This window comes from Dermacentor variabilis, chromosome 1, assembly GCF_050947875.1.
Source record: "Dermacentor variabilis isolate Ectoservices chromosome 1, ASM5094787v1, whole genome shotgun sequence".
NCBI classification, from domain to species: domain Eukaryota; kingdom Metazoa; phylum Arthropoda; class Arachnida; order Ixodida; family Ixodidae; genus Dermacentor; species Dermacentor variabilis.
Window position 1 is genome coordinate 281156737 of NC_134568.1, and position 25339 is coordinate 281182075.

General features: G+C 43.2%; 1 protein-coding gene across 1 annotated transcript in view; it reads right to left on the bottom strand.

Annotated features, from left to right (window-relative positions):
* Positions 1–849: 849 nt before the first annotated feature.
* Positions 850–25339, bottom strand: part of LOC142565903 (putative E3 ubiquitin-protein ligase HECTD2) — a 53648-nt gene continuing 29158 nt past the window's right edge. Inside the window, exons 3-20 of the mRNA XM_075676495.1 lie at positions 21602–21704; positions 20652–20741; positions 20468–20532; positions 20296–20341; positions 19132–19241; positions 18600–18751; positions 17054–17177; positions 16551–16647; positions 16369–16476; positions 15575–15707; positions 15389–15477; positions 15099–15260; positions 14301–14375; positions 14131–14218; positions 9769–9875; positions 9546–9661; positions 6751–6894; positions 850–2732 (exon numbers count right to left, since the gene is read on the bottom strand). Of these exons, the coding sequence (XP_075532610.1) occupies positions 2612–2732; positions 6751–6894; positions 9546–9661; positions 9769–9875; positions 14131–14218; positions 14301–14375; positions 15099–15260; positions 15389–15477; positions 15575–15707; positions 16369–16476; positions 16551–16647; positions 17054–17177; positions 18600–18751; positions 19132–19241; positions 20296–20341; positions 20468–20532; positions 20652–20741; positions 21602–21704 (1930 nt within the window). The 3' untranslated portion in view covers positions 850–2611. The remainder of the gene's footprint in view (positions 2733–6750; positions 6895–9545; positions 9662–9768; positions 9876–14130; positions 14219–14300; positions 14376–15098; positions 15261–15388; positions 15478–15574; positions 15708–16368; positions 16477–16550; positions 16648–17053; positions 17178–18599; positions 18752–19131; positions 19242–20295; positions 20342–20467; positions 20533–20651; positions 20742–21601; positions 21705–25339) is intronic.

Sequence of the window (25339 nt, forward strand, 5' to 3'; positions counted from 1 at the left end):
TGTAATAATCGCATATTTTTGCACTTTTGTAATTGGTGGATTGCTTTGTCTACTCGGCAGCGCTGACTGTAATTCAGTTACTCTTGTTCCCCCAGTAACGAACTACATGAACCCAGTTACTCTATTGATGAGAAAAGCTGTAACAGGCAAAGCCGCTTGGAACTCTTGAATTAAACGGGAACGACAGTATAGGTCGTGCCACGCAGCAACCTCGTCGATGCGCTTGTCCATACAGGCAAACCCGGTGCTCAGTATATGTTTTCCCTTCTTAAGGGCTGTCCGCGCGGCCTGTATTGTTAATATTCCATTTATCTCGCGATGATTTCGTGTTTGTATGCGGCACGAGCGCCATAACGGTCAGAACGCTCATGTTCAGTGGGTCTCCACTTCGTTTTTTTTAAATTTCTTTTTAATACTACATAGGTCCAGGCCTTTTTCCGTTGCTTAAATGTCCACTGTTTATACATTGCCCAAGGTGTTAGTAGATTACAACAACACCCTTCCCTCCAGCGCGCACATCGAGTGAGTTTTCAATGTCACTACTGGTGTCCTCAAAAAAAAAAAAAAAAAAAAACGAGGGAGGATGACCGACGGCCTTTTCGAAAAAGCACTCGTAAGTGCAGGTAAACAACGTGTGAAAGGCTGCAGAAGACGCGCTCGAAGAGACGGTCTAGTTTGTTCTATTCACTGTACTTGAGCATTGTTAAAAAGATTTGTGAGGGAAGCGATGTAAGGGCAATCGATTACTTATGAGTAATTGCTCAATTACTTTCTTGGGGCAGTAATTGGTCACTGCAGTCAATTACATTTTTGACTGAAGTGTAATTGTAATCGGTTTTTATTTGTAACGTGTACAAGATTGGTTAAAAGCGACAAAGCAAGAAGGACAGCAGAATAACACACCTCATGTGGAGAGCACAAATGGCACACATGGTGGCATAAATAAAATGCAACGTTTAAAGAAGTTTATGGGGGTTTTACGTGCACCGAAATCTAAGTACACGGTTGTTTTCGCATTTCACCCCCATCGAAATACGGCCGCAGTAGCCGGCACTTGATCCCGCGACCTCGTGCTTAGCAGCCGAACACCATGGCCACTGTTAAGGTTGGCGTCGGACACCACGGGCGATAAGTCATCCCCCTACCTTCTACTTGGTCGGAGCCCACGGGCGACAGGTCGTTCCCCCTACCTGCTACCAGGCTTCGTCGAAATGAGGCTTGACTTCGCCTGCGAATGTCAACGTCAGTCAGCTTGCGCACAAAGGGCCTTCTCCCAGGATTCGTCGAAAAGAGGATTGACTTCTCCTACCCGTGCTCGGTAATGCAGGAGGAGGGGCCCTCTCTCTGTGCCTGTCACGTGACATCGACGGAAGCAGGATCCCGCCCACACTTGTAGAGAGCCTATTTAAGGGGCTCCGAAATGTACTTCATACTTCATGCTTTTCTTATTTTCTTTCAACTACCTTAGAATAAACCGTGCAAGTTTCGCACTAGCAAATCGTCTCGCCCCTGCTTGGTCGCCATGATGTACCGGATGCCTGCAGCCCGCCGACAACGCCACGCTACCCAATAAGCAATGTCGGTCGAGCTTCGATAGGCAGGCGTCGCTACTTCTCGGCAGCAGTACGGTACGCTACCCTGGAGTACGCAAGAAACAGGTTGCTAGCGGTGGGATCGCCCCTGCAGTGCAACACCACTAAGCAACCACGGCGGGTGAAATGCAATGTTTTGTTTGGTATATAAATTCAGTGTTGTCCCTTTATATGCAGAATGTTCGTGTTTTAGTTTAGAAATGAAATTGCTGAGGTGTCTTGGGAGTTCCTTTCAGTGGTTTTGTTTACGTAATAATGAGAGCCGAGTCTTACTCCGACGACCACCTTCGTCAAATTGTCATTGTCGTCCGCCACCCTTCTAAGTTATATTATGCATCCATTCGCGCGTGCTAGCATCTAAACTGGCGAAATTCTTGTCTGGTGTGGTCGCTGTCGTTGAGAAACATCTTCTGCAACTGCGCTGTATAATTCACTTTATTTCCTTTAGGACACGACTTTCTAAACCCATTTTATTTTGGATGGCTCCCCGAACCTCGAGCTGTCCGCAGACTCGAGATTTGTATCGTTCAAGCCGTCGGTATCGCTCCTTACTAAACGACTGCACCACATCACAGCAGTGGCACAAAGTTCACTAACTATGATATGGTTATGTTGCGTACGATTTGGACCCGTAGAGATAGGCCGTAAGTTGTCTATAAACTACTTCCCGTTTCCAAGAGCCGACACGCAGAATATAAAAAGAACATTCTCCTGTCACTTTGAGATGCCGCATTGAACCGCGAGCACCGCGCGCAAGTGCCCATTGCGTTTATCCCCAAATACGTAGGCTAACAGAGAGACGCAGAAGGAGTCTCTGCCGCACTCAAAGCGGGGGAGGGAGAAAACAGGCAGGGTCGTGCTCACTACAGTGAGGAGCGCGCGCAGTGAAGCGCCTTGTATACGCGTAGTCACTGGCGTCTTCTGTGCAGCCCCTGGGAATAATAAGTGCTCGTTGTTTACACCATGAAGAATCTACGTAAGGCCCCATTCTGGTCGATAGCAGACGGCTAGTCTTGGTCCTACTCGAGGCCGAAGCCCTCTGCGTTGGAGATTGCGATGGTCAGCTTCTCGCGAAGGACGTCCTTGCTTTTGTACTTGGGTAGCACCAGCTGATTGAAGCAGGTGTGCGACACGGGCAGCCTGCGAACGCGCGCAGGGAACAAAATAAGGCCCCACTGCTTCCAGTCAGGCTTGCGGTGGCCGCAAACTGTGCAAAATTATCGGTCATGTCTGCTGGCACCATTTGTGGTGGAACAGGTACATCATTGTATAGAGTGTAGCAGATGGAATTAGTGGGAAACGCGCCCTGATTCGGTGGTGAAGCGGCGAGTCGCGCCAACGCAACTTTAGTCTTAGAATAGTAAGCTGTTGGGCTAGTTGGTTTGACATTATTTTTGCAAAGGGGAGCGCAGAAGCGTTGATCAAAACAGAAGACGTGGACAGGAAAGACGCTCACTGGCAACTAAGTATATATTCAGAGACAAACAGCCAGGAACGTTGTTGCGCATGCGCTGCCATCGAGAATTGTAAAAAAAAAAAAATATTCTTACATTTTTTTAAAACATAAAATTCGCCTATCAACGGGGCATGCATCACTACATCAATAATGACAGCTATAGTGTAGGTGATAGCAACAACGGCGCGTGCAAGTGGCCTGACAAAAATCATTCCAAAAGAAACCTCTGTTTTTTTTTTTTTTTGATACCTAGTATACGGATACCTAACATACCTAATACGTGGAACCTAATATACTTAGTGGCAAGTCAGCGTCTTTCCTGTCCACGTCTCCTTTTTCCGCAACGCTTCTGCGCTCCCATTTGCAAAAATCAACTTCTGTCGCTTTTGCATTCTTTGCATTCTGGCGCGCTGGCGCGGTAAAAACACTTATTTCCATTGAAAACTTCAATTGTAGGAGACCACATTGACTACCACGCCTACGCAGAAGTACAGTTTACGAATAGCATATCTAACATTTGCAATAAAATGCCACTCGTAGATCCTGCTCACGATTTAAAAGTAAGACTCCTTTCGTTTTTAGTTTTTCGTCCGAAACTCTGTCGTCGTTGTTTGCCTCTTGAGGTGTAAATGAATGCGCCATTAGCAAAAAAAGGAGATAAAGAGCACCATCGGGTGCTACTCAAGCGTCGTTCATGACCGATTAAAAGAAAAGAGAGAGAGCGACCAAAATACATCCGCTTGTAAGCAAGAAATAATGTCCAATCTAAAAAAAAAATAATAATAAGCTGGATAATCGTTTATTTTTTTTACTGTCTGTGCCAGATAGCGCGGTACCGCCTTTTCAGGTCACTTCTGAAAGTGGCGAAAATTACCTAAGTGAAACATTTAATGTCCATGATATCAAATTAAAAATATTTATTGACTAACTTGTTAATTAATCACTTTAGTGCACATATTAAAATCCTGAAATTGAAGCCCAGCCGTAGTGAAGCCATGTCGGCCGACCAGAAATCCTAAGGCTAGCATTACTTTCGAGATGACCGTCGTTAATATGTGCTACGAAATACGTTGGCGTCCCACTTAGCAGTTCCACAAGTGCGTCTATCTAGCAGTCCGGGAGAATCTTAACTGGAACGACAATGCATTTATTCAGCAGATATTGGGGACGGATATCTCGAAACTGATGGTAGCCTTAGGCACACATGACTGCTAAGCACACGTGACTTCAATACTGCATGGCTTTAATTCGCAGTTTCGACATGTATTATAGAATGCATAACCAAAAGTTAATTACTGAATCTCTTGTAATCAGCAACCTGCACACTGCGATTTCTCGTGCAGATTCGCCTCTTCACATAATCTACCTGAACAGGTATAACTTAGCTATATGCGACATGCTACTAAAAATTGAAAAATTAAAATGTCGGAATTAAAAAAGAACGGAAACATTTGGTATACCACTTATGGTCCTCCAAACATCGTGCACCGACCGCTAGCAGTGTTGTAATGCTGCTGCCAGTCCTAAGCTCCTTTCGTTAAGACCACGGTTACTGTTCCTACCTCTACAAGTCTGTTCTTCAAACAAATATATGTAACGTGCAAGAACCGGCCTACTCATTATCCGCTGCTCCTTCGCCATCCCTTTGGACAAATGAGATGAATTGATGCTTCTCACTTCTCACACTACTAGGTTGAGACTACATGTGGTTACCACGCACGGTCGTGAGCGTCATCTAAGACAACACTGCCAAAAGGTTCAATGCCCGCTACAGTCACCGGTGTTTCTTTAGCAAAGAGTGCAATGTGCATGTACAAAAGGAAGTATAATTGACACGTATACTGCTGTGGTACGGGATCACGGGCGATATGAAGCGTTATGTATCGATTCCTATTAATGAAATATTCTTTTTCCTGATTACTGATTCGTTCTTCTGTACTTGCCTTCCTGCATTTGCCTTGTTCCGCTTATTATTCGCCCTCTCAACCGTCGTTTAGTCACCACTTTTGAATCATTCGGCTGCATTTCCTGTAATGTAATTCAGTGCGTCGCTTGCGCTTCCAAACTGTTTCCTCATCGTACATAGTGTACATCACAGACTGCCTCATTCTTGCTCACAGGAGATTTGATGTGGTTCCAGAATTACATCGGTGTGCTGTCATTTTTCTCGTGTATTTCTGAGAGACAGCGATTATTTGTGTTTTTGATTTTTTCGTGACCAGGGCCTGTGCTTCCAATTTTGTCCCAATATGTTGACATATTTGTAAATATATTGACGCTTTCCACCGTTCTTCTATTGTATCCCTGACTGTAGTATTCCACCAGCTGCGCAATTCTTCTTTTTTTTTTTTCTGTCGCACATTCTTCCTTCTCGAAGGCAATTTTTTTCGTAACGATGCACCCAAGTTTACCGTAATCCCAATTCTTGCGGAAATCTCAGTGTGCAAGTTGTCGAAAACTGCCTCTTTCCAGATTCCCGTGTAATTTTGCCGTCACCTTTAAGTTCCATATTGGCAATCATCAATTTGTCATTCGGAACGTAAATGTCACCTAAGTTGTCACCTCCCATTGTCAACAGAAGCGTTCGCAGCAATGAGTTGCTTGGGCAAGGTGGTGCCATCTCTTGGAGGAGGCAACAACAGTCGCGGCCGGAGCCGCCGTACCGCTCATGGATGTTTTTGGTAAGGTCCTGCCATCTTTCGGGAATCGCGCTAAACTGACGCTTTTTCGTGGATAAGCGGCATGATTTGAACACTTTCAGTAGTGTTCCAGGCATATGCTCCTAAAACTTAACTGAATTTAGGCCAATTATATAACCCCGACTTTCAGAAACCTCTTTCTTGGAACACGACTCTTTGTAATGATAGCTGTTCTCGTTTCTTTCTGCGCCTTGGCAGCTAATAACACAGTGGATTTCCATCATCAGCCAACCCAGTGCATAGAACATTTATTGTTTTACATTTTTAAATCTACATAATCTTACCGCTACCTGAAAGCGTGTAAGTGATTTAGCAAGCGATGTACACTTCAAACTGTAATTCAGAATCCTCTCTATGCGAGATCTTTAAATTAACAAGCTCTGTTGCGCTTCGAGCAGCGACAAGGACATCAAATCGTGAACAATGCGTACATTTCTGCAAAAAGTGGCATTTGCGATAGATAACTCTGAGAGGTCTACATGATTTTTCATTGCAGCAGAAAAACGGGGAATAGAAAAGCACTCACTATCTAGCTGGATAGCAGCAGTGAGGTGTAATATGGCAGTGACGTCGGAAAGGAAAGATAAGGATGGCGGCGGGGCGGGGGGGGGGGGGGGGCGTTGAGAAGCGGCCGCCCTAGCTCTAATTGCCGGAATTGTATTGCAACATGCCACTGGTGAGGTGCGCACAGAATATACCTCGAGCATTGCTCCTATATACACCTTGTCTGAGTACTGCGACGGAAAAAAGTGATCGTCGTTTCACCCATTACACCTGTGAATACGGAGTCAGTTTTTAGTATTATTTTTATTTGGTTTTGTAACATATATGCAAGTGAAATAGAGGAAAAGAAAGCGAGGAACAGGCTAAAGACTGCCACCAGGAGGGGCACAACACTTGCCTACTCCGGAGTTACTGCATATAGGTACAGTAGCTCTAGCCTACTCTTGAAGGAAGGGACATCTGCTTAGAGGATGCGTCGCCCTTAAAGAAAGGCACTTACATCTCCGTGTTGGTGTTCTGAGCCGAAATCTTGAACGCCATCTCTCCCATGCCACCGACGGGTACTCGGTCGCTGCCCGTAGCAAAGCGAAGGAATTGCTTTTGTACGTCAGAGTTGAACGATTTCAGTATGTCCCAGAAGTCCCTAAACGAAGCAAGGAGCCAAAAAGTCACTATAGAGGTCAGGTATATGAGGTTCAACGACCGAAAACAGCTTTCAATAGGTGAAGCGCCAATAGTGACGGCACATAAGAAGAAATACAGACAGGAATTTGGTTCTATCAACTAGTGTATTTCCAAAAAAGATGAAAGTAGCGAGAGTAACGGTGATTCACAAAGGAGGGAACAAAAATATGTTTCGCAACTACAGCCCGTTATCGATACTACCCATATTCTCGAAATGTCTCGAAAAAGTAATGAACATTAGAATGGACTGTTTTTCACGCAAATTCAATTTGATTGCAAACTGCCAGCATGGTTTTAGAAAAAATAATTCAACAGAATCTGCATTACTGGTACTAAAGGAGACAATTTTAAATAACATCGAAGAAGAAATGATGACTTTGGGAATATACCTAGACTTTAGCAAAGCCTTCAATCGCGTTAAGCACACTCTAATGCTCTCTAAATTGGAAAAATGCTGCTTTTGAGGAAGTATACTTGAACTTATCCGATCGTACCTAGAATCACATAAGCAATTTATTGAAATTAATGAATGCAGATCTAACGTTAGACCGGTTACTACAGGAGTGCCACAGGGCAGCATCCTTGGTCCCATTCTCTTCTTGTATTACATAAATGATATTGTTAACATAAATACCAAATGCAACTTTGTAATTTATGCCGACGATTGCACAGTACTTGTCCATGGGAAGCATTTAACTAACATAACAGAACAGGCAGGTGTACTTTGTCACGAACTAAAGAATTGGTCTGAAAGGAATAGTCTTCTGCTAAATGAATCCGATCAAAGTGTCTTTTATCAGGCTCGAAATACACCGTACCAAACACAATTGTTCTGAGCCCGTATACGGTAAAGCTTGAAAAGTCGGTGAGAACGCAAGGCGTAGTATCTACGGAACATATGTCCTGGAACGATCGCATTGACTTAATCTGCTCTAAAGCTCGGAAATCTGTTGGAATTATAAGCAGGCATCAATATATTTTTCCTTTTAAAATTAGGCAAATTTTATACAATTTTCTATTCCATTCTCAACTCAGTTATTGCGCGATAATATGGGTAAACACAACAACAAATAATTTAAACAAACTTATGGTTTTGCAAAAAAAAAAAGGCAGTTCGGGCAATAGAAGATGTTCCCTATAACACACACCGAAAAATTACTTTTAAAAAAAATAGGATAGCCAGACCATTTCAGCTATATAATCATAAGCTAACCCGAAATTATAAAAATGCAGTACAAGGTAATCTAGCGGCATTTTCGGAATTGCCTACGTTACAAAAAAAGGTCTTGCCATACTCCTATCGATGTAAAATTCCTTGGCACGTTATATTCTCACGCACAGAATATGGGCGCCAGAGATTATGCCATACTTTACCCAACATACTGAACGAGCTTTCTAAACAACACATAAATCTTTAACCGTAAGTAACAAGTGTATGTTGGAACCTTTGAAATCTGGTTTTTAATAAAAGCTTATTGTGAAAACGTGTCCCTCAACACAGCAAATACTATTACGTACCACTTTCATTCATTTTCGAATGTATAAAAGCTGCCTGTATTTTTTTTTTAACTGTATACCAATGAACGATGTCTTGAATTTATGATCTGGTTGCTTTTTACATTTCCTGCATATTTTTAAATGAAGTTTATTTTAGCTGCGACAAATAACACACTGCTGTGTTGTCACATTGTTTTTATCTGCTTTTATGATGCCCTTATGACGCCCTTTTTAGTTTGTTTTCCAACTAGTGAACATATGGTGTTTATATTTTCTTTTTGACATGACAGGTTAGTATTCACGCTATTTCAGTTTCTGGGATCTGCCTTCCAAGATATGTTATTTTGCATCATGTAGTGAACTAACTGCTGTGCGTAATATATATATATATATATATATATATATATATATATATATATATATATATATATATATATATATATATATATATATATATATTTGCGATGCAGTGTTTGCGTTTGTTTGATGCTTGTTCACGGTGGCCGGAGCTCCGTCAAGTTGCTATAATGCCGCTTTTTTTTTTTTCGGTCACCATTTTCTCCCCACGTTTCTCATCCCGTGTGCTTTTTTTTTTTTTTGTGGGGGAAAAATAAAAAAACTGAACTGAACTGAACTATATAGAGAGAGATCGCACGTGGACTTGAGCATTTTTATGGACTGGCGTCAGTCATGTATATAGTGTGCAACAGCTAGTATTGCATCTTCCTGGTCGTATCGCGTCATCGTCGTGCCTAGCAAAAATACGTTCGATATTTGCTGACATAATTTTTTTTCTAAGCACAAAGCAGACGACTGGAGCTGTAAAGGATGCACCAGCCTGAAGTCCCATGGAGAGAGATTTCTCTCCTGCGTCTGCTTCCTTCGCCATGAAGCCGTGTTTTCAAGCCAAATTTTAATGTATCATTTTTTATGAATCCAATTCTAACGGGCACTACACAATTCTCGTAATATCTACAGTTCCATGCTGAAGCGCAACAAGAGCGCTTTCATCGCAACATCATTCGCAAAGGAAAAGAAAAGCGAGCAAGAAAGCTTACCGACCTTGCCTTGTATTTTTGCGTTCATGCATGCGGCCAGAAATGGTGCAATTACCTGATAATTGGTTCATCTTCCTCAAAGCTGTCATATACAGTGACTTTTCGTAGTTCATCCAAATCTAATTTCGGACAACCACAGACGAGCATTTCAACTTCTTCGGGACGAAGCATCTGCCGTTCGTAAGTAAAGAAACAAAAACATGGCGCGCTGTTGCAGGGGCCATGAAATTAAAACAAGCTTAGACTGCTTCGGTTTGAAAAGTTATCAAGTTACGTACGATGAGGGCGTTGGAAGCGCAAACGCTGTGGAATCCAAGATAGAAGGCTTTGAATGGCTGAGCGATCGCCTTATTCAGGACTAGATCCACGTACAGCTCCACATATTCTGCCGAAGAGAAAAGTAACAGGTGCGGCTAGCAATAGGATTAAATGACTTTGTGCAAAATAGGCAAAGTATGTAGCCCGTGCAACGAAGACGGCGAAGATGGGTCACACGCAATATGCCTCTGAGATTACACGCGCCCTCTAAATATCGAGGACAAAACTGCACGTGCTCCTTGTCGCCTGTCGCGTATTGGCGAGTACGGTGCGATTTATCAACGCAACATATAGAACTGGAATGCCGCTCTCAGAGGCCATACAACGCGGTACCTCTCTTCGTTGTCTGCCATGCGGCGGTACGCACGAATGAATTTGCCCGGCAGGTGCAATAGCTGATGGAAAGTGATCATGATTCCGCGGCACACTAAAGACGGAGTTTGGCCAAGTAGTCTAGTAATGGGGTCCGAACGACGTTGCTGCTTAGCCTGATGTTGGGCACCTTTTGAGGGGTATGTCGCTTATCACTTTTGCCGCAATGTACCTTCGCCTGCCCACAACTCGATAACTCGCACGCAGCACCTGGATTTCCTCCAAACGTCACTTAGGCAGCCGCCCAGCAGTGAATCTGAATTGAAGAACCTGGAAACCTTTGCCATCCAATGTGGCCGTTGACGACAAAGCAAGCTTGTTACTTGGTTTGGATTGATGGCCAGACATTACTTCGTCATGCAAGCTGGCATCCATGGATGAATAAGCAAATTTTGTTCCCGCTGTGCCACTGCACATGTAATGCTTCGTCATCTATCCTGGTCACGCATTGATGAAGAAGCAAATTTTGTTCGCATTGTAGAGACAGAGGCCAGACGATGCTTCATCATCCATGCCGACCATCTGTTGAATACTAAGGTGATTCTCGGTTTTATTGGTAGTGCTGGCCAATAAGCTGACGATGCTTCATATATGGCCAACCATTTATGCTTGTTTTAGATTGGACAAAGGCTGAAATCGCCTGGCTAGTAAAGATTTTCTCCTTTTAATTTTTTTCCTCTATCTAATTTTTCAATTGGAACGATTCAAATGAGTGTCATGAAGCACATCTTTAATTTATGCCTCAAATTTCTTACAATTGCCGAAAATTGGGAAAATTCTAAAAGTTGAAGTACCAAGTTTACAATCCCGTAATTCAATAATATAAAAAGATGTAGTGATTCCGCAAACTGTATTTAGAATACCTAAAGTTGATAAATATGACATAAAATATTAGAGACAAGTGAAATTGGCACAGTGACTACGTGAGCATTGCGAAAGTTTAACTTACTGGAGAGTGACAAAGAAGCTTGAGAACAAGTTAAGGATCGCGCAAAGAGCGATGGAACGAAGATTGCTAGGCATATTAAGAGACAGAAAGAGAGCGGTTTGGATTAGAGAGCAACGGGTATAGACGATATTCTAATTGACATCAAGATAAAAAAATGGAGCTGGGTAGGTCATGTAATACTCCGGTTAGATAACCGTTGGACCATTATGGTTGCAGAATGGATATCACGAGAAGGGAAACGCAGTCGAGGGCGCCAGAAGACTAGGTGGAGCGATGAAATTAGGAAACTCGCGGGCGCTAGTTGGAATCGGTTGGCGCAAGACAGGGGTAATTGGAGGTCGCAGGGAGAGGCCTTCGTCCTGCAGTGGACATAAAACAGGCTGATGATGATGATGATGAACTTACATATCAGGGGTATATTTCAGAAGAGTGTATAGCAAATCAATTTTTTCCCGCTTTAGATATCCTAATTGATCCAATTCCCCCTATTGTGACAATTGTGGTATTAAATTATAAAAATGTAAACGTGATGCACCTTTTACAGCGAAGCTGTTAGCCTCTAGTTGGTCGCGATTGTTTGTGTCCGTGAGCAAATAAAGAAAAAACTCGAAAAAAAGTGCATATCTCCTTTGGAATCAGGCGTACAACACACAACTCAGTATTCATTTCAATAAAGCAAAGCATAAAAGTAACGTCAAAACCGCATGATGGATGATAAGGCGCCTGTGAACAGTGCAAGGCGCGTTCCTTGTCCCCGCGTGGGTTTCCCGGTAAAGATTACGGTTGCATAAGCTGCTCCGTTGGGAAAGGGGCAACAGCAGCGTACGAATCAGTTAGTAACGCCGCCAAACTTCACATATAAAAGGGAGACCTGCCTAGTAACTCATTCAGTTTATTGCAAGACCACTATGGATAGACCACGTAAAGTTAAGACTCCCGAAGACAGTGTGAATACGATGAGCGTCGAAGAGTGCAAAATCGTAATGCTCAACAACGGTGTCGTGCTAAGACTAGGCAGAAGAATAGAACATTTCGTACACGGCATTTGAGTGGTTTTCCAACAGCTTCGCTGGCCATCCACTTTCGCAGGGTCGGGATGGCGAGTCAATTTTTTTTTTACTTAATGTTCGAATTCTCGCAGTTTTTTTAAAGGAAGTGATCGTGTATATGTCGATTCTGCTTCTGTAAACTTTTACTCTCTCTCTCTCTTTTTACACGCAGCAAACAATATAAAATTTGATTCAGTGAACACCAAGCAAAATGATTTCTCCGTTCATATATGTAAAAGTCGCAGAGGTAAAGCTTACTCTAACGTAGACGAGATAGCTTTGACGTCCATCTCTTGCACTGATAATGAAGCAGTTGAGTTCAAAATACAAATTAGGGGCCAGATAATGCTTCCCCATCCATTGTTGGCGTGCAGTAATGACTAAGATGGTTTTTCCCACGGTCACATATGCGGCTTGACAAAACTTGGCCATCTTCCTGGTCCACCCTTTGATTATAATGGCGAAAGAAGTTGTTTCGCCTTCGGAGTGAAGGGTTACAAAAGACGTTATCTTAAATTGCGGTGATTTGTTAATGCCGAGGCATGATACTTCTGCGATGCCGTTGTCAATGGCAACACGAAGAACCGTGATACATCCCGGCCTACCATTGACGATGGAGCAAGTTTGGTTCAAGGTGAATGATCCTTGAAAGCCTTGAGAGCAACGACGCTTGCGAAACTAACGAAGTTAAGCATAGTTACTAGAGAAATGATAAGCACACGAGCAAAGTGAGAGTCTCGAAAGCAGGTGCGTGGGGTCACATGACGCAGCAATGGAGTTTTCTCAGTGGCTGCTCACACCGCGAATTGTCTGCTGACAGCAGACAGCAAAACACATGCATGTGCTTGCATAAGCCATCCATTAATTCAGAGATCTGGATTGGGAGGAATTGGGGATAAGAGTTAATGGAGAATACCTTAGTAACTTTAGATTCGCTGATGATATTACCTTGCTTAGTAACTCAGGGGACCAATTGCAATGCATGCTCACTGACCTGGAGAGGCAGAGCAGAAGGGTGGGTCTAAAAATTAATCTGCAGAAAACTAAAGTAATGTTTAACAGTCTCGGAAGAGAACAGCAGTTTACGGTAGGTATAGAGGCACTGGAAGTGGTAAGGGAACACATCTACTTAGGGCAGGTAGTGACCGCCCTAAGAATAATCAGAAGAATAAGAATGGGGTGCGTTTGGCAGGTGTTCTCAGGTCATGAACAGCCAGGTTGCCATTATCCCTCAAAATAAAAGTGTATAACAGCTGTGTCTTACCAATACTCACCTACGGGGCAGAAACCTGGAGGCTTACGAAAAGAGTTCTACTTAAATTGAGGACGACGCAACGAGCTATGGAAAGAAGAATGATGGGTGTAACGTTAAGGGACAAGAAAAGAGCAGATTGGGTCAGGGAGCAAACGCGAGTTAATAACATCTTAGTTGAAATCAAGAAAAATAAATGCGCATGGCAGTACATGTAATGAGGAGGGAAGGTAATCAATGGCCATTAAGGGTTACGGACTGGATTCCAAGAGAAGGGAAGCGTAGCAGGGGGTGGCAGAAAGTTTGGTTGTGCGGATGAGATTAAGAAGTTCGCAGGGACAACATGGCCACAATTAGCACATGACTGCGGTAGTTGGAGAATTATGGAAGAGGCCTTTGCCCTGCAGTGGGCGTAGCCAAACTTATTATAATGATGATGATGATGATGATGATGACTCAGCTGAGTTATATTCTAATCTGCAATTACTTGAAGATGTCAATTTGTGATACTAATAACATAGTATTAAGTCTAAAACGAAGACCACTCCAGTAGTCAAGGCAAGTGCAGGTAGCGTAGGGGATCAGCTGGAGATGTTAGAAATGCTCACTTTCTGCTGCTCCATTTCGCAATGAATGTATGTACATTACGCTCTCCGTGCTCTTTCTCAGTTTAGAGCTTTGGCCGCAAGTTTACTCTTACCTTTTCTATTTTCGCTTGTAACTGGAATGTCTTCGCCACCGTATTTCAGGGTGTGGGTTTTCACTTCTCCGAACTCTTCTACAGAAACCTGTGAGGGACAAAAAGCGGCACGTTGTCACGGCGATCAGGAAGGGGTGCAAGATATAACACTATTCGTGTGTTTATATCACCTGAAAATTCATGCAAAAATCCTCTTCAACGTTTCCCTCGTACGCCAGCAGCTCATTTAAACCAACAGCGACATCCTGAAATAAACAGAAACACCATTACTGATTATTACTTTTTTCATTTGAACGACATGCAGAAAAAAGAAATTGCAATGACTATCGGTGCCAAAAGGTTACGATGTGCAATATCATTAAAAAAGGAATCAAAATTTCTGCTCAGTAGGGGTACGTACATAAGCAGCACTATAGGGCGGCAGCCCTCAGCTTTGAATTCTGGGCTTCATGCAAGGTCCCCTGGAACTCTAATGTTTGTGTGAATCCCACCGCATGTAACTTTTTTTGCCAACCCCGTACATCACACGCAGGTTGATCCACGCAGTTGAGAGGATGACTCCAAAAACGCGCCTGCACCGTTTCAGAATGAAACTAAGACGGTATATTTAAAAAAAAAGCATGTGATTGGGAATCTTGGTATTCCGTACTTTCAGTAGACCAGCACACATCCAAAAGAGCGGATGATGACTGGAGTTTATTGGCGCAAGGGCCAGAAGTGGCCAAAGAGCGCCGACCAAGAGAACGGAGATAAACGAGGTAATAATGGGGAAGTGTTGGTACACTGTAAAATAAAAATAAAGAAAGCAACGTTTCAGCCGGTGGCCGGCTTTTCTCAAGAGCGGCCTTCAAGAACGCAACACTTAAATGGCGCTTTTAATACCAATTTGTTAACGTGTGTGAAACATAATGTATCTTTACAGATGTGCAGTTATTCTGTACAGAAATGTGAGAAAACAACAGCAGTACCGGCATCACTTCGGCGAGGTCCTCCGTTGTGAACTTGCAGATCCCTACGTAGGCGTTCTCAATATTGTGCGGAACAACTGGAGGGTTGAGCAGCTTCTTGTAGCACGCCGTCGGGAAATGGAGATCCAAAATGATTGAGTTGTAGACAGCGAGTCCCATTAGGTGTGCAATGTAAGGAATATGCCACATTCGCTGTGCGTGTACACAAAGTTTAACTGCCTTAGTTGCTAGCCAACAAAATAGGAGCACCTTTCAAGTGTCTGACTGATACGGCACGCAGTGAAGGATATAACGCCTATGAGGTTGTATTCTCGTAGGTTGCCTAGTTGTGTGGTGCTGAACCAGTAGCATCTTGCCTTGTTGTGATATACGAACATGCCTGCAGATGTTGGTAAAAAAAAGCAATATAATACGCAAGTGTTCAAAGGCCGTGTGTGCTCTGCATGCATATCTGAACTGCAGAACAAACCACCTACCGTAGTCGGGGCTGAATATTTGCCTTATGAGCAAGAGAAACCACTCCTTTGTCAGACCCCCCATATCCAGCCCTGGTTCGCCAACAAAAGTAACCTTAAGCTTTTTCTTTAAGTCACTTTGCTTTCTTGCAATCTGTAGGAGAGAAAGCAGAAATTATTTTGCCTCTGTCTTTTAGCTATCTATTTGGTTCACACTATGATAGAGATTTGGACAAGGTGGCACAGCGCGTTCATGGCCTACAAGCAGCGTAGAGAAATTACAAACTGCATGAACAATGAAAGAGGCATAGACAGAGCACTCGTCGCGTATCAAGTGCTCATCACACCAGATGACATCTTTCAAAGTGCAGATCAATCCACGCGAGAAATTGTTGACGTAGCGGAAATCGTGTGGTTGGCCGATATGTGCCCAAGCAAGCCATCAGGGCACTTGACAGACAAGGCCCTGTCACTTTATTCAAGATCACGAGAGACGATAGAAAGTTGTTGATTTTATGTGTCTGGTATATTTTGCATGGGCTGATACTTACATCGCTTTTGTTTGATTCTTGGTCAGTTCCACCGTCACATCCTATCTACGTATATTACATGTATGAATGCTTCAAATAAGGATTAGAGGGAAGAACAGCGCTGTGCTTCTCATGTTTCATGAGGCTTGTGCGCTTTCTGAGCTGATTTATATATCACGTAATCACCCAATGAGTTCCGAAATGATTATTCACAGCACCGAATTAGCCAAGCTGTTGTCAGTTGCCGGCATGAAATGTACGTAGACATTTCTGATACCGACTTACCTCATTAAGTGAGTCTGACACCAGGTGTGACCGCCGAACGTTCAGGTTGAGAAAAAATACATCAATATCTGGCGCCTGATGGTGAAGAGCGCGGTTCAGTAGACTCCTCTGCGAGTAAAAGCAGCGAGATATGTGGCTATGGTAACAATCGCAGGCAGATTTCTGAACATATCAATGCTTACCCTCGCATTTAGTATCATCTGTTGTTCAGAATCTCGCTGCAGGATAGACTTCTTCGCCACGATGCTTAGAATAAAAGGATACTGGCAGTAAGAAAACCTGCACGAAAATTGTTGCGTTTGCGTATTGTATGAACACGTGTTTGAAATGCAAGATAATTTACACGGATTCAGTGTCGGCAGCCATTCTAGTACATAGCCTACTTTATAACTGCAGCGAAATCATTCCATTATTTTTTTTTCTCACAACAGCTGCAGCTCGTAAAACACCATGCTTAGGTTAGTCAATTTCATTAAACCATAGATACATTCCTTTATTTATGGGCGCAGTTCATCCCCTGGCTATAAGAACTACACTTTACTTTTATAATGAAGATTGCAAAATCGTTGTCAATGCTTCATTGCGGCTGTGGTTTTAAATCTTTAAGAAAATTAAGTTTTTGTTCTCGTAAGATATAACAACGACAAATAAAGTCTATGAGTCTGTAGAAGGTGAAGAAACTTGCTTTGTGTGCTTTCCCGGAGACTGCCACCGGTAGTATTCAGACATCAGATCGATGTGGTCTAAGGCACTGTTGTAAAACTCGGTGTAGTTCAATATGTTCGGATTCTTCTTGTTGTTTGCCGCATCTGCAACAATGATTTTTCAACATGGTAACTACTGTCACTGTAACATAGTTACTACCACACAGTACTGGTTCGGAGAAGCTGGGCGTAAAGGCCTGATTCAGTCTCTTAAGCGTCTACTTCTCTAGCACCTCAGTAAAGAAGTCATTACAAAGTTTTTCATCGAACGAACCGCAAAATAACGTGCCTAAGAGAAGCTAAAGAAATGCGATTGCAAGCCGTATTTTTGCTTTTGCTAAAAAAGGAAAAAGAGCGATCCTGTTTATTTGCGTATGTATGAGGGGTTTCTGACTCGTGCACAATGCCGCGACAAGCAGGAAGGGCCCTTTCCCCTAGAGGGGACCTCTGTAAATTAAGACGGGGATTTTTAGCCTTTCACACGACCTCGGAAGCAACTAAGGCAGAGGTCCTAGAATAGACCCACGCGTTCCCTCATCAGCACACTTCATGTCAGGAGAAAAAAAAAATCCAGGCGGGAAACCAATGACATTCTGTGCTAACAAAATTTTGCTGCGCTTTTGCAGAAAGGTCAATGGCATCTTTGCTTCCGCGATCTGCATTTGGGAAACCACAAGCACGAAATATCGCCAACCGGCAGTACTTGGGAAAGTGTCCGTCAAGGCGGCATCTCCTGCTGCAACATTATTATGGGGTGAAGCACGCTTTACAGAGTAAGTTCTGGGGAATCGCCGACAGGTCGGTTAAACATTGATGCTATTTTTACGGCTACATCATTTATCAACTAGGAAATGGCTTTGAAGCCGTTATTCTGAACAGTATCAAATTTCGCCATTTTGTCGAATTTTGCCATGTTAGTGCTTTCAGCCAATCAGTGAGGCTGATTATCCGCCCTGTCTATCAGAGATAGATGACAAGATGACAATGTTGAACAATATGGCGGAGCTTCACATCGTTCGGAATAGCACCACAGCAGTGCAATATGTGCCGAAGCAGCGCCCCGTCTCACGAAAGGAGCACATAAATCCACCAGCGACATCACCAGCGGCATTTTGGCGCCAGCCACAACGGGGCTCCGACGCAGTCTGCGTTTCGGGCTGTTCTCTGGCTGACATTCGATACCGGCTACGCTACCACATGCCAGCTGCACTGCGGGAACCACCACACGGAAGCCCTCGTGGAGCTCCCCCTAACAGCTTCGCTGTAAATGCGCTCTTTGGCTCTCAGAATAGTGTGTCGGTAGGGAAAAAGAGGACGCTCGCCGTCGGAGCTTGTAATTATTATCGATGAAAAAACAAAAAACAAGTAACGACAATGTCACGATTAAAACTGACGAACGACGAGATTGGCTCAGGTAGTGCAAGTAACCGGAGCTTTTCCGGAGTGTAACGTCAAGAAAACGTCAGAAAAAAGTGAGGAAGGCAGAAGCAATATGACAGATGCGCGCTTTCTTAAAAGAGTACCTACTTATCAGAGCCAGCACTCTCGTAGCGCATGGAATCCACCACCGGCTTTTGCTGATGGACGGCAGTTTGTGGCCGTTCGCGGGAGGAAATTCTCGTATGGTGATGAACTGCAGAAGACGCTTCACTAAGGCTCGGAGCCTCTCCGGCGTAGAACTGGCGGGCGATTCAGCCATGAGTGAGAGAGGGAGAGAAAGAAGCCGCTGAAGTTTTTTCGGTGTGCTTACTACTTACAACTGTGCTCTCCCCTTTATAGAACCTTCGATAAGCGGGGTGGTAAAAGTCAAACAAGAGACTGGCAACAATTTTACAACTGGACGTAGTTCCTTATGTTTATTTGTTTAGATATTACCAACCTGTACGGCTGTTATTTTGTGAAGTGCTTTTCAATTTATACTAGAGCAGAATTAAAAAAAAGAATGTCCTGAGTAATCACACTAATATTATTTTTGACGCAGTGCGTTGTATTTATTGTTCACTGTTTTACGCATATGTGTACCAATACTTTGAAGAAAACGGTGCGAATGTGTGCTTACTTTGAAAACCAGTGAATGAGCAGTTGGTGGTCTGAGCTTTTTAATGACACCACTTTGCGCAAAAGATGTGCAAATACGGTGTATGACGCCTGGCTGCTAAATATGGGATTCTGAAACAGCGACAAGGAGAGCGTACATGTTATATTCATGCACCAACAGCGGTAAACAAGACAGGGTGCCCCTATAACGCAAACCTATTCCAATCTGTTTTTATTCCGATCTCCTGACGTCAAATTTATGTAACCACCAAGCATCGGGCGGTAACCCGAAACGTTGTTTGAAAAACCCAACCAAACGCGCTCCTCGTTTATAGGAGGCCACTTCTTTTTTTGCTTTCAAAGCCAATAGCATTGCCTACATTGAATAGATTTTCTTATCGAATTGGCTGACAAGAGGCGAAGGGCACGCTCAAGTGGAGAGGGTTTCGTTGGGGCCGAGCAAGCGCATTGAATATAGATAACCTAATGAGGCGGGTGGTGCTGGCGTCTGCAATCGGCCCGCTTTCCCTTACTTTCCTTGCACTGGCTCGTCGAAAATCGCGACGGCTCGCAACGGAACAATAAAAATGCCGCCAGAACGTATTCTCAGCAAGGAGGAATTTGCAAATTGGTGTCGTACACGTGCCGAAAGGGCTCGATAACGTTATACTGCCATGGAAAAATGTTTATTATATGCAAATAGATCCATGCTCCCCAGCCGCTCGGAGTAGCTAGTCCCAGCGCAATCGGTGGGCAGCCATCTTGTATTGCTTTCGGAACGGGGCAGTCTCCGGCTATTCAGAAAAAGATTCAGTTTTGTTCTGTATATTAATGCGTCTTTAACGTGTACACGTCACTTTGACGCGTACACGTTAACCGCAGTTTTGGCGGTTTTGTGTTACCGCGTGACAGACAGGCGAAGTGGGCGCAGCGCGAAAACGTTTGACCAATAGCAGAGGGCTAATGGCGAAAAATGCGTCGAATCATAAATAATATTTTTTCTTTCGTTCGGTCTAATCATGCATAATCAGTGTGCACACATCCTATCAGAGACAAGCGAAGTGAGGGTGGCCCGAAAATTTTTTGACCAATCATGGAGGGCTGATTTCAGAAATGGAATAGAAAAGTTTGGAATAACTTTACGATATAGCGCCCCGGGTAACATGAACACAAAACTTGTCTATACCTGAAGCAGAATATATACAGCTCGCGTGTCATCTTTTGTCTTTAATCTGAAACAAAGGAAACACAGATATTTTGAAGCGTGGTATTATTGTCGGGAAGTCTGGTTGAATGTTTGGATGGTTACTGTCACGAGCACGTACGACATATGTAGATTATGCAATGAATATAATTACCTGATGTCTGTAGCTAGTAACGAGTTAATAATTCCTTTTAAAACCGCCTTGCTCACGTACGCTGGCTGCAAAATAAATAATATAATTAAGATAAGATAAGCTACAGAAATCTACACAGCATAATTGAAAGAATGGAAACTATAGAATGGTGACCAACGGGATGAAACGTGATAAAAACTCTCACCAGCTCTTCTAGAGTGTCATACACCGCATGCAACAAGTCGATCTTGATCTCCGGATCTTCAAGCTTCGCATCATCCTGATTTGGGTTTTCCTGGAAAAGTCAACAACCTATGTGAGCCACTTAAAGGTTTAAAAAATTATGGGGTTTTACGTGCCAAAACCACTTTCTAATTATGAGGCACGCCGTAGTGGAGGACTCAGGAAATTTCTACCACCTGGGGCTCTTTAACGTGCACGTAAATCTAAGTACACGGTGTTTTCGCATGTCGCCCCCCTCGAAATGCGGCCGCCGAGGCCGGGATTCGATACCGCGACCTCGTGCTCAGCAGTCCAACACCATAGCCACTGAACAACCACGGCGGGTACTTAAAGGTTAACATCAATTGTAATCATTCGTTGCATAATGCGTCCGAGCGATAACAATAAATAGCGGAAAGCTTCAGCAAATGTGTAAAATTATGGGGTTTTACGTGCCAAAACCACTTTCTGATTATGAGGCACGCCGTAGTGAAGGACTCCGGAAATTTCGACCACCTGGGGTTCTTTAACGTGCGCCTAAATCTAAGTACACGGGTGTTTTCGCATTTCGCCCCCATCGAAATTCGGCCGCCGTGGCCGGGATTCGAACCCGCGACCTCGTTCTCAGCAGCCCAACACCATTAGCCATTGAGCAACCACGGCGGGTGCAGCAAATGTGTGAAATGGTGTAAAAACTTCAAATTGTCAGCCGTCACCTTTGATGATTTTATTATTGATATCACTGGAATGTCGGAAAAGTTCTATATAGACCATTGTCGGTAACATTACTCGAGCTTGACACACAAATGTCAATTGAACGTTATACCTGAAGGTTATCGTGGGAGACTTTGTTTGTCGCATACACCTTTTGTTCATTTAACAAAGTGCTGCAGCACTTGATATCAAATGGCACTGAAAGTCTAAATAACTCACCTTAAATAGTGCATTCAGCTCAACTAGGGAACTGAACGTTTGCTCGTAGAACTCCTGCACCTTGGCAAAGCAGCACGACGCCCGACCTTCTTCAACGATTTCCCTGTGAGGCGCAAGACAGAGTATTTATAAAGTACCGTATTTTCCGGGTTATAGTCCGCGGACTATATACAAGCTTTATAAGTTCAAATTTAGCGGTGTGCGGGTTATCTACGGCAGCGGAGCATACATGATTTAATCTTTTTAAGATCGGAGGCGCACTTGAAGCAAATGAGGCCAGGCTGCGGCTGCAAATTTTTGCCGCGCTAAATCACAATGAGAAATCAGCTCCGCAGTCACCGTCGCTGCACAAGACAAATCTTTTTTTTTTTTCGGCTCATACTTGCAGCACGTGTTATGCGAGCGATTGCTGCTTGCGATACCTGAAGTGGTTGCATTTCAGTGCTTGGATTTACGAGCACAGGCATGCGTAACACCTCGTTGGAAAAATGCACTACGCATTTATGCGCAACTTCATGCACGCACAAAACACGATAACACTTTTGACGGTGCTGAATCATGTATACTGAATACTGGATGTGTACTGCATACTGACACTGAATAATGTTTACATGCGCTGTATACTGGTTGCAGGAAAGCAAAAAAAAAAAAAATTCAGTCAAACTTCGTCCCGGTGGACCATACAAGATTATAAAAACAAAAACAAAACAACTCCTTTTTTTCTCTCTCTCTCTCTTTGGCTCAACTTGCCCCCTGCGGACTATACACCGAGTGCGGACTATGTATTGTCCACATTATATGGTACTTATTACTGACACGTTACTTTGTATGCTAATCGCTGTTATTATGCGTAAGCATTCTTTGGCGAGTACACCAGCAAAATCGCAATAGCGCACGAGCGCAGTCACGTGGTTTTATCTCATATTTCGCGGCTTTCTTTTAAACGACGGAAAAAATCACCACGCAGCATGTATGTTGCCCCCCAAAAATTGAATCGATCGTTTTAGAATACCCTCTACAAGGTAACGAAACGCACTTGGCCCTAAAGTTAATATTAAAAATTTTTGCAAAAGTGATCTTAGTTAATTAACTAATTAAGCGGAATATAAAAATACCCTATCGAGTGCTACATGACGGCAAACCATGCCTCCTTGATTTTATTCAGTTGCTTTTAACGACTTTTTAAAATCCTTGGTTCATGTTACGTGAAACACCCTGCATAGGGTTCCATATAAAATGCATGGGGAATCCTATAGTAGGGGTGGGCAAATTGAAATTCGGGGGTGGGACAACTTAATATTTGGGAGTGGGCCAACGTAATATTTGGGCGTTGGCCAACTTAAATTTGTGGGTGGGCCAATTTGAAGTTTGTGGGTGGGCCAACTTAAGCTTAGGGGTGGACTAACTTGAAATTTTGGGGTGGGCCAACTTGAAATTATGGGGTGGGTAAATTCGAAATTTGGGGTGGGCCAACTGAAATTTTGGAGTAAGCTTACGCATACTTAGACAACTATAGTGGCGTTTATGCATTCTTTTTTCGCCCTGACGACACCCCCTCCTTTACCGTATATTTCTTATACATGCCCAAACTTACGCTCATTATACAATGTGTCCCACGAAAGCAGCCTGCGAATACGCGCAAAGTGCCACGAGTGGCCAGTCGCGCGGAAATTTTGCGTGTACTCGCGGGCTTCTTTCACGCTTGCAAAAACACTTTTATGTAGTACGTATTGAGCAACAGAAGCTTGTATCGGGAGTTTTTAATGTTGCTCTACAATTTTCTCATTGACACTTTTCATCTAACTATAATATTTGAGAAGTTGATTAATTAATTAAAGCTAACTATGTAATTAGGCGGAATGTAAAAAAATTATCTGAGTATCTCCAAACGACGTGAAACAACATTACCTTGGTTCTGTCCAGCTACGTGGCACTTGCATATTTCTAAAGTTTGCCTAAAGTTACGTGGGCCACCCTGTATATTGCGGGTCTGGAAACCACCGCAAGAACGAAAAAAAAATGCTCATTTCTCGCGATGAGGCCATGAAGCCTAATATTAGGACATGTACCACGTCGGCCGAACACGCACACCTACAATTTACAGGGGTGGTCAAAAGTTTCCAGGCCACAGCGTGTTCGACATCGTTCACTCTCAAGCAAGTTGCGGAGCTCCTGGAGTTATTTTGGCACTCGGAAGCTGTGAGTGGTGAGGAACAGTGTCCCGTACCCTCTTCACAAAAACCTTGAGGCTCTTATAATCCTATACATGACACGCCACATGGGCACTAAGTCAACGTGTTCGCGCAAGCTGTGGCCTGGAAACATTTGACCCCCCCTGTACATACATCTTGATCTCAGCCTAAGTGTTCATTCATTCATTTGCTCGTTCATTCATTCATTCATTCATTCATTCATTCATTCATTCATTTACATAATACTGCAGGCATTGATAGACCCAAGCAGGAGGGGCAACGTTGTGTTTAAACAAACAACATGGAAACTCACCAGTGTATCAAAACTCAACATTATGAATAATTTCAATTCTTTCTTTAAGGCTGGGAGCAGTTTGTTCTACTCACTTATTGTTCGGAAATAAAAAAAAACGAGTATTTAAATGTATAAGTTCTAGGGTTGCCTGGAGATAAAGAGTGCTCGTGGCAGGGCTGGGCAAAGATACTTGACAATTGTATCATGATACGAAACAAGATACTCGGGCAACAAGTATTTAAGGTACAGATACAAGGTACTACCGCAATTATTGTATCCGATACGATTATTTCCATTTGTATCTTAAGATACTTCGATACATTAGCAAATTTCTTATTATATATCTGTATAATGAACGAGCACACGCGTATGCACGAAAACGTTTGCTTGGAAATGTCTCAACTGCGACCAATCTTGTTGCATATGAATGAAATGTCTGTTAGTACCTAGAAAGCCTTGTGGTCGCTTAGAAGAAATCTGTATAATGCGACCCCTGAAGTAAAGTGCCTGGCATATAAAACTTTGATTCGACCGGTTATGGAGCATGCAAAAATTGTGTGGGACCCATACACTTCATCTAATCAGTCTAAGCTGGATAAAATTCAGCGGCTTGCTGCACGGTTTATTTTTAACAAATATCGTCGTTCCCACTCTCCTACCCAGTTATGTGAACTTGCTGAACTTCCTTCTCTAGAGTCTAGAACCGAGTATGACCGTTTGAAGTTTCTTTTTCTTATTATTCATGGTCATGTTAAAATTGATAAAGATGACTATTTTCACTTCTCTCCTAGTAACTATTTTCGTCATCGCCACAGTATGTATATCCCTCCTCCAATTACTCGCGATGATTGTTTTAAATACAGCTTCTTTCCGAGAGCAATAAAACAATGGAATCTGTTATCAGACTCAATAGTAAGGACATCATCTTTACGCGATTTTCTTGAAAAGGTCAAAAGCACATGTGTACGCATACCATAACTTGGCCTAATGATATTTATACTTTTTGTGCGCAAACAAACAGGGACGAAGAATAGGGGCAACACAAGGACGAGCGCTTTCTAACAACTGGTTTCATTTTTGAAGAACTACTTACTTAAATACCCACAGAACTTGCGCGATCTAGAGAACAGAGCACGCCTACAGCGCATATGATACCCGCTGATCTGCGCGATCAAGTCAAAAGAGCAACGTCAATATTACATACAACACTTGTGATAAAAAGAAGGCGTGGACAAAAGCCACCCAGTCATA